Source organism: Megalobrama amblycephala, linkage group LG14 (assembly GCF_018812025.1).
Source record: "Megalobrama amblycephala isolate DHTTF-2021 linkage group LG14, ASM1881202v1, whole genome shotgun sequence".
Taxonomy (NCBI): domain Eukaryota; kingdom Metazoa; phylum Chordata; class Actinopteri; order Cypriniformes; family Xenocyprididae; genus Megalobrama; species Megalobrama amblycephala.
In genome coordinates, this window is record NC_063057.1 from 34,919,362 (window position 1) to 34,934,277 (window position 14,916).

Genomic DNA, 14,916 nt, shown 5'->3' on the forward strand with positions numbered 1-14,916 from the left:
TGTGTTGTATATGCCTAGAAAAATGAATGTATAAATGAATTGTAATGTACGATGTGAAGGAATATGTATGACTACATTTCCATTTTGTTTTATTAAGACTGCGGAGTAATAGTGCATGCATGTAATACAGATACATGTTGTCTGATTGGAAGATTAGAAAAAGATTATAAAAACTAGTTCTTATTTGAAAGAACATTTTTAAGAGTAACTTTGTAAAACTTGCAGAAAAGATTGTCTGCACAGAGAGAAGCTAATAATCGTTTGATAACAGAAATAAGTGAGCCCAAACTGTAATAGCAATTACAAAGGCCTGTGAGAATGGATATATGTAATGAGATGGATAGAAAGAGAATAATGAATTACTTTTACACAGTGTGGAATATAATAATTACCAAGTGAGAAAACAGATAGTAAAAACCTGTAGAAAACTGATGTTAGTAAATATTATTGTTAAGCAATATTTACTATGAATAAAAACGCTTTAATGGCAAATGAGCAATTAATATTAATGTGAAATATAGAACTAATGAGCTTTGAAATGGTTCCACCCAAAGGTCAGAGATCTGTGTGATGATTGGCAAATACAAAACTTGGAGATTATATGTGCTTTACTTGCTAAACACAAGAAACCATGATTCCCATGACTGACATCTGTAGATTGTCTAGTCACTGGAAGGGGCCGTATGTTTCTATGTCAAGATCCCAAGAAGGCATTTGATTTAATAAGGAAAACTAATAAAGTACAAAATAGTACATTTGTGATGGCAATAAAGCGGTGTACAAACATTTGAGATGTTTACATTTTTTAAAAAATGAGGCATTAGAAAGTGAATTGATTAATCAAACACAGACGACCCTGGGTGGACTAAATGAATGTATTTTAAATAAAGCTTATAACAAAAACAGGACAGGTATCAGATTAACATAGTATAATAAAAGAGGGAGAGAAAAATGCAATAATTAAAAATAAACTAACAAATGTAAGACAAAGTTGCATGAAGGGGGGTGTTACTGATAGCCACGCCCTGTCTCATTAGAATAATGCAACTTTGATACTGAAAGTACATTTCCTGTCTGCAAGAGTAACATATTAACAAAAAGAAAGACACAACTACAGATATTAATTTGAAAATGTTTATTGAAATATATAAAAGAATGATATTTTTGTACGAGAATGATATATTTGTACGAGAATGATATACTTGTACAAGAATGATATATTTGTATGAGAATGATATTTTTGTACGAGAATGATATACTTGTACGAGAATGATATATTTGTACGAGAATTATATACTTGTGCGAGAATGATATACTTGTACGAGAATGATATACTTGTACGAGATTGGTATTTGATCAGATAAACAAAAAGATGTGATCACATCAAAACAATGTAGAAAAGAAAAAGAGCCCAATAGCATACAAATATTAACCATCAAAGAATGAACAGACAACTGGTATTGTAATGCCTTTATTGAAGTATATATTAATTACTTACTAAAGAATGACAGACAACTGGTATTGTAATGCCTTTATTGCATGTATTAATCACTTATTAAAGAATGAAAAACAACTGCTATTGTAATGCATTTGTTAGTAACATGTTAGTAGGTTAGAAAGGAACTAATATGTATTAGAAAGAAAAGCAATCTTACCGTTGAAGGATGTCTTGATCAGAAAAGCAGGTGGGCCAGAACACCGCAGCAGAAGAGAAGAGTCCAGAACAAAGAGATGAGCCTCTATATATAGACATTTGAGGGGAATTCCCAAGAAGATGACATCAAGTGGTCAGATAGTCTATAAAAGGCTGGAACATGAAGAGAACAGGAGGGGCTGCTTCACACCTGAGGCTGTACCTCCGACACCAGAACCAGCTGATGATGCCTCCATCGCTGATATTGCCTTGACTGAAGAACTTTTCAATACTTATACTTTATTTAATTACTTGTATAGAATGTTAGCAGAATATATGTAATGTTAGTAGTATTAGTGTAATAAATAAATGAACTTATAACTTTATAACTAAACTCGGCCTCATATGGCATTAATTTAAGTCGTTGAGCCTGAACAGACCACGGAGAAGTCTTCTGTCTGATTGTAAGTATTTTTTAAAATGCTTATAATTTAGGTCAGATTTGACTTTCTTACCTAACCTGAGAATAATAAAAATAAGGTAAAGGTGCTTAGAGACACATCGCAAAACAGTATGTAGATCAGGAAAGAAGGAGGCGTTCTTGCCACATATCCCCATTGTCCCTCGCAGGCCAGAGGGTACTCCTGAGACTACGCTTTACTCCGCTCTCCCCCTCCAGGGGGACCCGTCACGGCGGCCACGGCACCTGGGGGTAAGGACAGATGAGGCGAGAGAAAGGAGACGCAAGCATGAAGAGTGACAGGTACAAGAGAGGAGAAAAAAAATCTTGGTCCTATTCCCAAAACGCACAGCCATCTGGTCCTCCACCAGCTAAGTGAACTCTCCACAATGCCTGGCAGCAGCACTGGATAGCCCTCAGTGCACAGCTTAACAATCCTTCGCCACCTGGTGGATGGTGACAGCTCCTCCATGTTCGGGCAGTCGACAGGTGTCCCCCTTTCCCCATCATGGCGGACGGCAGCAGGCTCCAGCGAATGGCGTTGACTCCTCTGGTCCTTCATGGACAGCAGCCGCCCCTCCACAACACAGGTGGCCGGCAACAAGTTAGTCTGTCCCCCCAGCAACTCAATCCAGCCTACCGCCTGGAGCATCTATGGCGGCAGACTTTGCTCATCCATGCTCGATGGCAACGCAGATTCCCCACAGCGGCAAGGGCTCTATGACAGCATGTTCCCCCTTCCTCCTGGGTTTTGGCAGTTCAGGGAAGAAGGAGGTGGGAACACTCAAATTCCTCAACCAACTTTAATAATATTCAAAATAAACACGATACGAACATAAAGGAAGACTGCTGCACACACTTAAAAAATGTAAAATGGTCTGGCTCTCTCTCGTCTTTCACTGACGTCACTCCTCCTTTTATGCTCCCAGAGCTCCTTCATGAGAAACTTGAAACTTGTGCAGTGCGCAGGAGGCGCTCATTATTGTTCTCACGACTCTCGGACTCATCCTGCTTGCCACATACCATTACTGGGGATTGAGCTCGAGCTTTGGGTTTGAGCCTTCATTGAGGACATCAAGCCAAAACAATTTACCATTAACTATTAAGACTGGATGGGAAGGCAAACTTGTGAAATTAAGATTTTCACATCACATCTGAAATATAAGAGGGATTTTAAAAAAAGAATCACCACTGTGAAACGTCCTTCATAAGTCATGCTTGTGAAGGTGGTTCAAGGAGATCATCCTGTTCTTATTGACTGTCATTATCAGACTCAGGTTTGAACTGATAAAACTGATGCCATAGTTAGCGTGGTAACAGTAGTGTTTGCGGCATCTCAGGAAGCTGCTCTGCTGCTGATACTCGCCATTTATGGTAAGACGCATTACATTTCCGACAAACACTTTAAGCAGTAAAACAGTCACAGCAGACTGGGACCAGCTGACCAATCAGAGCAGACTGCGAATTTTGGAATCTGAAACCAAAACAGTGTTCAGACAATAAAAGATGGATCTGGATGTTTTAGCATTTCTGCTTCTCCTACTAGTCATTTTATATTCTACCACTTAAATTTATTTTATTCATTTCTGAAGAACAGCGTATCATTCCATCATATTAACAACATTTAACGAGGCACTGCCTGTAAGTAAATAAGTTCATTATTATTATTATTATTATTATTATTGATTTATGCTATTCTGTATGTTTACAGATAGAAATAATAATTTTCATAATACATCATTGTGAAATTCATAGTTCTGTTCATTTTATAAAATATTTGTACTTAAGGTCTTAAGCATTTATCTCTCAGTATAGTATGTCTATTGTGTAAAAAATTTGCATGATTATCTCATGTTGAACATCATAATTGGACTCAACATTTTTCATGTAACAGTTCATTTATACAATCTTTTTATTTTAGTAAATCATCTGAATAACGACTTCTTGGTGTCAAGACTTGTCATTGAGTAGTGTTTAGCTTGCTGGGTACAAAGCCAGTACAAAGTTCATACCTGTTTCTCTGTCCTCTGTGCTGCAGCTGATACAGTGTCGTGGTTTTTATGTTCATCCATCATACACAGCAGACATATACACTTCTGATCAGTGCGGCAGAAAACATCAAGGATCTTGTCGTGTTTCTGGCAGATCATCTCCTGCAGTCGTCCAGTGGCTTCAGTCAGATTGTGTCTCTTTCCTTTAAAGAAACTCTCATGTTGTTCAAGGTGATTCAGACAGTAAGACTCCAGACACATCAGACAGTACTTGACGGCTTTGTGTTTTCTTCCAGTACAGACGGCACACTGCACATCTCTGGCTCCAGCGTAACAGTCAGGATGAAGTTTAGTCTTCTTCAGTTTCTCCACCACTTCAGCCAGCATGGTGTTTTTAGCTAAAGCAGGTCTTGGACTGAAGGTCTGTCTGCACTGAGGGCAGCTGTAGACTCTCATCTGATCCTCCTGATCCCAGCAGTCTGTAATGCAGTTTTTACAGTAACTGTGTCCACAGGAAGTGGTCACTGGATCCTTCAGGAGATCCAGACACACTGGACACAGGAACTCATTCTGATCCACTGAAATTCTGGCTTCTGCCATTTTACTGCATGAATACAGAGACACAAACACACAACAGCTCAACTACACTTCAGTTTCTCTTACTCTGAACTCGGGTGATTCCTGTTTCTTGGTTCTGTGTTTGAGTGACGTGTATAAAAGTCTAAAGTCTGCAAGTCTAAAGGTCACAGAAAATAAAACGTCCACTAAATGTGAGTCTCAAGGTGATGATACACGTGGCAACTTTTTGAGCAGTGTTTCTGGGCAATGTTGCCGTCAATGGGCAATCTGATGAGACACAGGGCAATTAATTAGGGCAACGTTGGCAGTAACTAATCAGAGAGGAGAAAATCTATTGCCAAGCTAATAAATACTTTATTATAAGCACTTGTTTAAACTTTTCAAATATTTTCTTCACTTTTATTTAAAATAAATGCCTTTCTGATCTGATTTGTGATTGGAAAAGGGAGAAGAGCAAGTTCAGCAAAAGGCAGATTGGAACCCGCGTCGATTGCATCAAAGGCTGCATTTATGTGCCTACAGCCTATGCTACTACAGACATTAAACAAACCCCATCTTTTTAGTATTTAACTGAAAACATTCAATGGCTTAATTACAGCTTACACGCATTACATTGGACAGTTGTTGGCATTTTAAGCAATATATGAGGTAAATTCCCTGTTTTTGGGTTGACGCATGACAACTTGCTAGTGTAAAAAGATATAAGTTCACACTCCTTTTCTTCGCTCCACTGCCGCTGAGAGGCCACCATCTTGTTTTAATTTTTTCTGAAATCTCCGAACCGGTCCCGTGATCGGCTGCTAACATTCTAAATTGTCCACGACCGATCTAACGTACCCAGATATAAATTTGTTGCTTATTCTCAGTGGGAAAGTGCCCAAGCAACATTGCCCAGCAACATTGCTCAAAAAGTTGCCACGTGTATCATCACCTTCATTAACCCTTTCGCACGTAAGTTTCAAATATTTTGTCTGACCCCCCAGCGTGAGTTTTTTAAGGCGACCATTATTTAGAACGTATCACTTTATGGTTTCCATGGTGACGCGTCATTGCTCGTTATGTGACACACCGCAGCACTGTATGAATGATGATCTGCTTTCATTTAATTTTTCCTTAAAATATTCACAAATTTGTTAACTATAGCATGAAATATCTAATATTCCGATTGCCAAATATGTGCAAGTGGATGTGTTTTGCTGTTTAAACACCTTTATAACGATCGCGTTAGTTGAGCCATATGAACGATGGGCGCCGCCATGTTAGTTTGCACCGCGCAGAGAATCGGATCTGTTGGATTTACAAGCCGTGAATTTATCCACTTCTCCCGAAATACATGAAAGTAAGTGTGCCGGTGAACTGGGGAAGAATAGAGTAAGCTTTTAAGTTACTTTCACAATGTATATCTGATATGAATTAAACGTGTTGTCAAGTTATAATGGAAAGGGATGTTATTTCCGCTTCTATAGACATCATTGTGTATTTTACAAACTCTAAATATATTGTTTTGTTAGTACTCGTGCATTTAAATGTCTGAAACCTGAAATGAACATTATTTGGTTGAAAACACTGCATATATGTGATATGAAAAGCGCTGCGCGCGTCCGTCTCTGGTTTAGCGCCAGTTAAAGCGCGCACGCACATTTGAATTTGGCAGTTGATCACGTAATGCACTGAACGTTCTAATCACACCGGTGTGATCGTACGCTCCTGGGGCCAGCCAAGACTGATCACACCGGTGTGATCGTACGTGTCAAAGGGTTAAATAACATTCAAGCACAAGAAAGCACAACACTTCTGAAAATGTACTTTGCATTATTTTTTATTTACTTCAAATTTCATTACTAAAATATTTTTGCCATACTTAACAAAAATGTAAACAGCAGTGTCTATCACTGTTACATATAGTATTAGTTTTTAACAGTTAGTGCAAATATTTTCCCTTACTTTATTTTAGCTTAAATATCATCAAAATCTTGCACTGAACAACACTTGTGAGATTTATTTACGAGTAATGGACACCTGAAAAGAGCACCTCCACATATAATACTCAGAAGAATTAATGGTGTGAAGATTTTAGATCATTTAATCATACCAGTTTAAACTGAACTGCTGCAATATATTAAGACTGTGTAATTTGTAAGAAGTGTATTGAAAATACAAAACGGAAGTATGTGTTCATATAATGTTATTCCCTGGCGAAATAATTTGATTTTGTTCATTTAATGCTGCTATAACAATGAGTACTGTTGTAAATCCTCTGTATATTTTTGTATGCGACAGTCTTGTTCTGCAATAAAAAGATGAATGATGACAATGTTTTTTTACTATGGTAAAAATGCCATGTACATGAGTCTGTTTTTACAACATTAACAGTCTTCATGTAGAAATAGTATTATAATAAACAATTTATATTATTATGTATGTCATATTTATCGAAATAAAACTGGAAAAATAGATTTTCATATTTAAAAAGAATAAGCTTGATTTTCATTGTACATAAGCCAGTAGACACTGAAATAAGTAGTACATTAAGCATTGAATGAGAAGTTTCGACCGAGGACAGAGGCGACTCCGAAGGGAAGGAGGAGCCCTCTGTAACCGAAGGGGTGGAGGGATGGAGAGTAATCGACGTCTCGTAAGTCCGTTGAGGAAGAGGAGGGACGACTGACCAAGGGGGAGCCGGCAAGACGAGGGAGACCGGAGGAGCCGTCAGTCGGAGGGTCGCAGGCGGAACTGTAGATGGGCGGAGCCTGGACGGAGCCAGCAGTCCGACGGGCCGAGATGGAGATACGAGGTCGGCAACTGGAGGCGAAGCCACCGGAACCTCTGGCCCTAGTGCTGCTGGTGGGAGTGTGACCTGCGGTTCGACGTCAGAGGAGTTCCCCGGAGACGGCGCAGGGCAGATGACATCCAGCAGCGATGGTACAGGAGGACTGGCTGAGCATGGTGTTGTTGTCAGCGTGGGTAGAGGATCTGTAAAGGAAATACAATCCATAATAATGTCCTTGTCAGATGACGATGATGAACATGATGGGTGGGTTTGGGTGGGAATTGACTCCTCGCTGAAGTCAATCAGCCAGTCCTCCCTCTCCATAGTCATTTCTCCCCCGTCAGCAGATGTCGTGGGCTCACACCCCGGTCAGACGTTAGGTGGAGTTCCAAATCCGGGGCGCGGGTCACCTCTGTCCTCGGGGTCTCGGGATCTGGCTGACCGGTGGCTGCCGGTGGTAACTCTCCGTCTGCGGGGGGCTCGCACGAGTACTCCACGGTCCGTGGGGAAGATACGGGCTCTGGGTCTGGCTGTGCCCTGGATCGGGGACGAACACTCCTAAACACCTGATGATGTATTCCATCCAGCTGAGTCCGGAGGTCCACGGGACGATGGTAGTTGGCCCCGATCCAGAACAACGACTTCAGCGTTTTGTCGTCGTAGGGGCAGGCAAGTGCAACACTGATGAATGAGCGTGAACATGTCTGCAAAATCCATTTTCGGTTTAGGTCCGGTATTCTGTTACGGAAGCTCTCCAGGGAAGACGAGGAAGGCAGGTCAAGGAAGATAACGTAGTTTAATCTCAAGGAATAGGTAGGTAACATAGAACACATGTAACATACAACAATACTGGTTAAATAAGTACTTAAATACACAATACTAATAACTAACAGCTGTGGGTGTAATCAGTGTCCATGGTGAGTGATAAGTGGCAGGAACAGAACATAAAGGAGCATGTGACAGTCAATAACAAACAGGACGAGATGGTGAATGTAACAACGGGCAGCAGAAAGTGTGGCTTCAGTGCTGACTTAAAGCAGCAAATCTCGCCGATCTGTAACGTTTCTTTGAGATCTGCCAAACACCTCGCCTTGAATTTACATGAAATTAGGCGACTACAGTCATCCTCTAACCACATTTGTGGCATATGTACAACTATTGAGTGCACTTAATTCGAGCGGTGCTAGTATTCCACTATGCTGACGGAAGTGGGGATCCACTGTATCGAGTCCAAACAGAAGCTGTGTGACGTCATGTGAAAAGGGTCTATTGCAAGGACTAGAAATCAATTATTGTTTTGCTGAAACTTGTGGAGAGGTAACCAAGATGATGCTATTGGTTCCTCTCCCTCTGTTGCTGGCCCTTCTGATGTTGCTGGCGGAAAAAGAAAGAGAGGGTCAGGAGAGAGTGATCTTTTAATCTATCCATTATATCTTTTTTTTAATTATAATGGCATAAGTATTCGGATATAGCCTCTATCACATTCCTCCATAGTTAATATCAGTAAATTATTGTCCATTCCAATGAAAGCAGGATCTGAAAAGGTTAATATATAAATAGTATATATATTGATTGGCTCTGTATTCAGATGCTGACAATTGATAGTATGTTTTTTGTTTTTTTTTTGTTTTTTTGTTTTAGGAGAACCAGCCAGGGGTGCGTTTCTTAAAAGCATCGTTAGCCAACTAACATCACAAGTTCCGTTGTTACTTACATAGTTCAACGATTTGGTGTTTCCCGAAACCATATTTCAAATGAACATTCGCAAACTGCATTGCAAACTTGTGTGGATGGATCGCCAGCTCTCGAGCTGTAGTTAGAAGCATAGTTTCCTGTTTTTATGACATGTGGACTTAATAAATCGTTATCTTGAGCAAAATAAGCAAGCTGACATTAAGTACAATGTATATTTTTTTATTTCGAATATATACAAATGTCATTTATATACTTTAGTTTGTCAAGAGATTTAAAGCACCATTTTTGAAGAGTGCGCATGGTGCATACGTGCTCTAGTACATCAGAATAAGCATTTAATTTCATCTGGAAATAAAGCAAAATAACTGAGGAAAATGAGAATTAGTCCTCTAATGCCATGTCCGTAATTTATAGCAGTAATTCTAGCATTAATTTGATCTCAAACAGATTCATTTAAAGAAGCTATTACTCCACCACATGCATGACGTCATTCACCAACATGGTTGAACGACAAGTTTGCAACAACACGGTTTCGGGAAACAGTCGTGACTAGCTAGTTGATTTGTTCAAAGGCACCCCAGGACAGGAGGAGGTAATGATTATTTGTGTTTTGCAATAATTTCTTTTTTAATACAGTCTTCCCACTTCCATAGGATTTCATGTTTCTGCCCTCAGCTATAATTTTGCAAATTTTAGAGCTATAACCAGATGTAAACCAGTGTTACTATGATATAATGAAAACCCATGACAAATTGTATGTTGATTTGAATATTTTTAATAATGCCAGAAAAATTACTATGACCATTAGTTAATATATTATGAATTTGTTTAACTGGGGGTGTGATTTATATTAGAACAGAACATTTATAGAACTTTGTAACATGTTTCTAAACATAATCATGTTCTATTAGTGCAGGTACGTGGATATCTGGTGCCGAAACTGCTGTTGCCAGACGGTTCCTAAAGGTATCCCCACACACTACTTCTCTGGCTTCGCCGTTGTCCTCGTTGACATAATCGTCATTGACTTCTGCATCAATTATGTCACCGGTTGCAAAGCACATGTTGTTTAGAATTACACAACATGTAATGACGATGGGAGAGAAGTCTGGGCTCACCTCTAGAGTTTTAAAAAAGATGGACCTCCAGCGGGTCTTCAGCATCCCGAAGGCCCTGGAATGATACCTGTTGTAGCGGGCCTCAACTGGAGAGGCAACAGGCTCACGGTAGGGTGTCATGATGGTAATTGGTGATGTCAGGCAGGGGTACCCACCATCTCCCAAGATGCACTGGCCCTCAGGTGGATACAACTGCCTGCTGTAAATGGTACTGTTCTTGAAGGTCCTCACGTCATGGACAGACCCAGGAAAGCCGACACAGATGTCCAGAAACTTCCCTCTGTGGTCACATACAGCCTGGAGCTGCACAGAATGGAACAGTTTCCTGTTAAAATAACAGGCTGCATTGATGGCAGGGTGCTTTATTTGGATGTGGCATCCGTTGATGGCTCCGACTGCCATGTGAAAAGCAGGAGATCCTGCCACCCTGGTAAACCCTGCACCAACCTACTCCAGCTCGTCACCCTGAGGGAGACGCACCATATTTTTTAGCAGGGCAAGGACAGCCCTGCTGACTTTGTGCACAACCCTGTGCACTGTTGACTTGGAGATCCCAAAGGTTAAGGCAACAACCCGATAGAATGCAGCATGTGCCAGCCATAAAAGAAACATGACCACCTCGATGTCTTTTGACCATCCAGGGTCAACCTCATAAGGAAGTGCAGCTATGAGGTTGACTATGGATTGTCTGGTCAGGTGCAAATAGGGGCGGAGGTCAGATTCTCTGTCCAGAAACAGCCTCAGGATGGGTACTGTTGCATTCAGCTGACAGTATGGTGTGACGTTGTCAGTCTACAAATAAATAAAAAGGCTCCAGTACAGTGTGTCCCGTCTTTTTCTTTCTGTATTATAATTATATTTCTGTTCTATATTTATGCCTATATATATATATATATATATATATATATATATATATATATATATAGTGCATACTCTTTTGCTACACACTTAAATGTATGTACTTCTCATTTACAGTGTACACTTCAGTGTTATCAATTCTCTCCCCTGCTCACTCTGTTGTGTTAATAATATCTCTGAATTTAAATCATTACTCAAAACTCGCCTGTTTTCTGAATGTTATATCTCTGATTTGATTAATTGATTGCTCTGCATTATTACTAATATTTCACTGAATGTTATGCTATGTCTCTTAAGTCCTGTTTTGTATTTTTGTACTTGACTCTATTCTTCTGTATGCAGACGCAGTGTCTCGTTCCCTGTTCGGAAGCGCTGTACTCTAAAGAACGACCCTCAAAGCGAGGAGAGTACCAACTAGACTCAACCGAGACGAGTATTAACCAAGCTCAACGCAAGTACCAGAAAGGCTCCTGAAGAGCCAACACTCTGATATATCTCTAGGGAGTCAGGATACTAACTTAGCTGGAAGTGTTAAGGACCTACTCAATGCAGAGGATCGCCTTCAAGGTGGCCCGATCAAGGGCCAATTACTTGGTAGCAGATCTAGAATTCTAGGGCTAGTATCAAGGAGACTCCACTGGAGCCTGAGCTACCTGATAACTGTCTGCTCAACTCTAATGAACTTGGACACTCAGGAACCTAGCTTAACCCAGAGGATCGCTCTCACTGAGACCCAAGGAGGTCCAATTACTTGGTAGTAAATCTAACTCCAGCAGAAACAGCCACTAGAGGTATTGCAGGCTAGGAATACTCGTTTGCATTGCCATCACGAGCCGTGTACTCAGCATATTGCTTTCTACCCTTAAAACAATTGGAGTACAAATCTATGCGACCAGGCCTATGAAGAGGCCTAAGTTAGGGCCTACTACTCTAGCATAACATGGCCACAGGCCTTGGGCTAATGCTCGAGTTCTAAGGGTGCATGCTCAACTCACCCTGAAAAGAGGGAGTACTCGATACGCTCGACCTGAGCATCAATGGTGATGGGCACATATGGGGCACAGAGCTCTGGGAGCTAGGTGAGCTAAACCCGAGAAAGGGCTCAAGGGTGAAAGCCTGAGCAAAAACTCTTGCTCCAAGACGAGAACAACCATCTGAACTCAGTTCTAGAGGAATGGAGGCCTCAACAGGAAGAAATTCTACAGGAGGGGCTTGCAACACTTGACCCTGTGACTTAATAATGATGGAGCTTTTGGCGGAGAGATTGCTCTAAGCTTGACCTAGACCTGCGAAAGCCTACAACACCTGGCTATTTGTATGTGCCTACCACCACTAGGGAACTTAAGCTCAGCATGTTACTTTTACTCTAAAATCAAGAGGAGTCTCAGCTCAACCTAGGCAAATCGAGGAGGTCATAAAGGCTGCTACTCACATTAGTAGCCTAATGCAGAAGGCGGGCCCCAGCCGGGGATGACTCTCACAATGAGAGGAGGCTTACTAGGATCAGTAGCTGCCAGTTCTAAACTGGAGAGGCTCTCCTAAGAGTAGCCTACCCCGAGCTACAGCATGCTAGGAGCCGGAAAAGCTACAGCAGAACCGGCTCTGTCTAAAGATATATTCTTAAAGTACTAGCCTAGGCCTGATATTGGGGCAGCCCAAAAAGAAGGGCCAACACACACATACTCATGACCTTCCTGTAGCTCAATGGAGCAGAGACTTAGCAGCTGAGCAGCCTAACAACCCTAAAGAAAGGAGGCCGGCTCACAACACACAGGTGAACTTACCACCTGGCGCTCAATGGAGCGGTGACTTCGAATAGAGACTCTCATGAGAGGAAGCCAGGTTACTCATCACAGATTAATGTCAAGGCGGCCCAGCGAGGTCCGAAACCTATAGTCATGATCTATCTGGAGCTCGGGGGAGCAGAGGCTTCAGCAAAACGACTCTCTTCAATGGGAGGAAGCCAACTCACTCAACCAGAAGGATTATCAGGGCGGCCCCAAAGGCCTGAGCACCTGACATATAAACTATCTGGAGCTCAGATGAGCAGCGTCCTAGAAAACCTACTCTCAGATCGAGAGGAGGCCATGCCATTCACTACAGGTGATATTTTGTTCTAAATGCTATACACTATATAAAAGCCTCTCAAAGAGAGGAGGCACATAGTAAGGCACGTCACGATAACCTTCCCTAATAATGCCACAATACATAAAGTATATATATATATATATATATATATATATATATATATATTTATATAAGGGGTTTGACTAAAGTGTGACGAGATTTCTCGTCGAGGCGAAAAGTAGTCTCGTGATGTTGCCATGACAGAGTGTTAGGATGATTAGGAAAGAATATTCCACCACTGCGTTTACATTACGCCTCCACTGTCCTTTTGCTTTGTGTTTAAATAAAAAAACATTTAATTAAGTTGGATAACAGTCACCGCCGCTCCATATTTAAAGAGTACGCGCGATCGCTGGAAGTGAAAGTAAATTCAAACGCAATTTCAATACCCCGCATTTTAAAAGCGGCTCCCTGATGAATGCAAATATCTCTCAATATGAGAGCTATTTTAGGCTGGGCAGTGTAGTTGTAACCATCTCTTAGCTCTGTATCAAAGAAAAAGTTGGTCTTATTTGCACTTTGAATATTGAGAGGGTGCGATTATGGTTTCAACTTGTAAAGTGTTACCATAAAAATGAATAACAGTTTTCTCTTAATCTTATTAAGCACAAACAGTAAGGTTTCATTTGTTAACATTAGTTAATGCACTGTGAACTATCATGAATTAACAATGAATGACTATTTTTATTAACTAACATAAACAAAGATTAATAAATGCTGTAGCAAATATATTGCTCATTGTTAGTTGATGTTGGTTAATATGTTAATGTTAATAAATGAGACCTTATTGTAAAGTGTTACCATTTTTATTTATACTGTTTTTATTTCTGTGATCAGTTTGTGGAAAGGAGTTCAGTTAGGAGGTCAAAAGTTGTAGAAGCTCATAAATCATGTACAGTAAGGTCTGAAGAGACTGAAATACAGAAGAGAAGCCCGTCAGCTGAGTTAGTGGCAAAACCTTTTACAGTACTTGAGTATTGTTGTCTTTTACTGCATATGATAATTCATACTCAGAAAGTAGAACTGAATGACATTCATTATAAGATGATTAGTTAAAACATTTCAAATACACCTGCAGAATATTTTTTCTAGTCATGTATTTCCTCATTGAGGATTTCTTAAAAATAGTGTGTAAAAATCTTGTCTCGTCTCGTCTCGTGAACTCAATCTCGAGTCTTGTCTTGTCTCGTGAGATACCCGTCTCGTCACACCCCTATATATATATATATATATATATATATATATCTCACGAGACGAGAGATATATATATATATATCTCACGAGACGATATATATATATATATATATATATATATATATATATATATATATATATATATATATATATATATATATATCTCACGAGACGAGAGATACCAGTCTCATCACACCCCTTATATATATATATATATATATATATATATATATATATATATATATATATATACACACTTTTATATACTGATTTACTGCTTATAAATAGTTAGTAAGGTAGTTGTTAAGTTTAGGTATTGGGTAGAATTAAGAATGTAGAATAATGTCAGGCAGAATAAGGCATTAATATGTGCTTAATAATTTCTAATTGTCACCATCTGTCTCACCTTCCCCGGACTCTGGTTCCTCACCTCCGCCTCCATTTTCAATCACTGATCACCAGTAGATGCCACTCATCATCTGCACCATTCA

The 14,916-nt window shown here is 40.1% G+C and overlaps 1 protein-coding gene across 1 annotated transcript; it reads right to left on the bottom strand.

Moving 5' to 3' along the window:
- Positions 1-4,090: 4,090 nt before the first annotated feature.
- On the bottom strand, positions 4,091-4,749 carry LOC125246112 (E3 ubiquitin/ISG15 ligase TRIM25-like). The gene has a single exon (XM_048156974.1). The coding sequence runs from the start codon at positions 4,682-4,684 to the stop codon at positions 4,100-4,102; it is 585 nt and encodes a 194-aa protein (XP_048012931.1). The 5' UTR covers positions 4,685-4,749; the 3' UTR covers positions 4,091-4,099.
- Between the last annotated feature and the right edge of the window lie 10,167 nt (positions 4,750-14,916).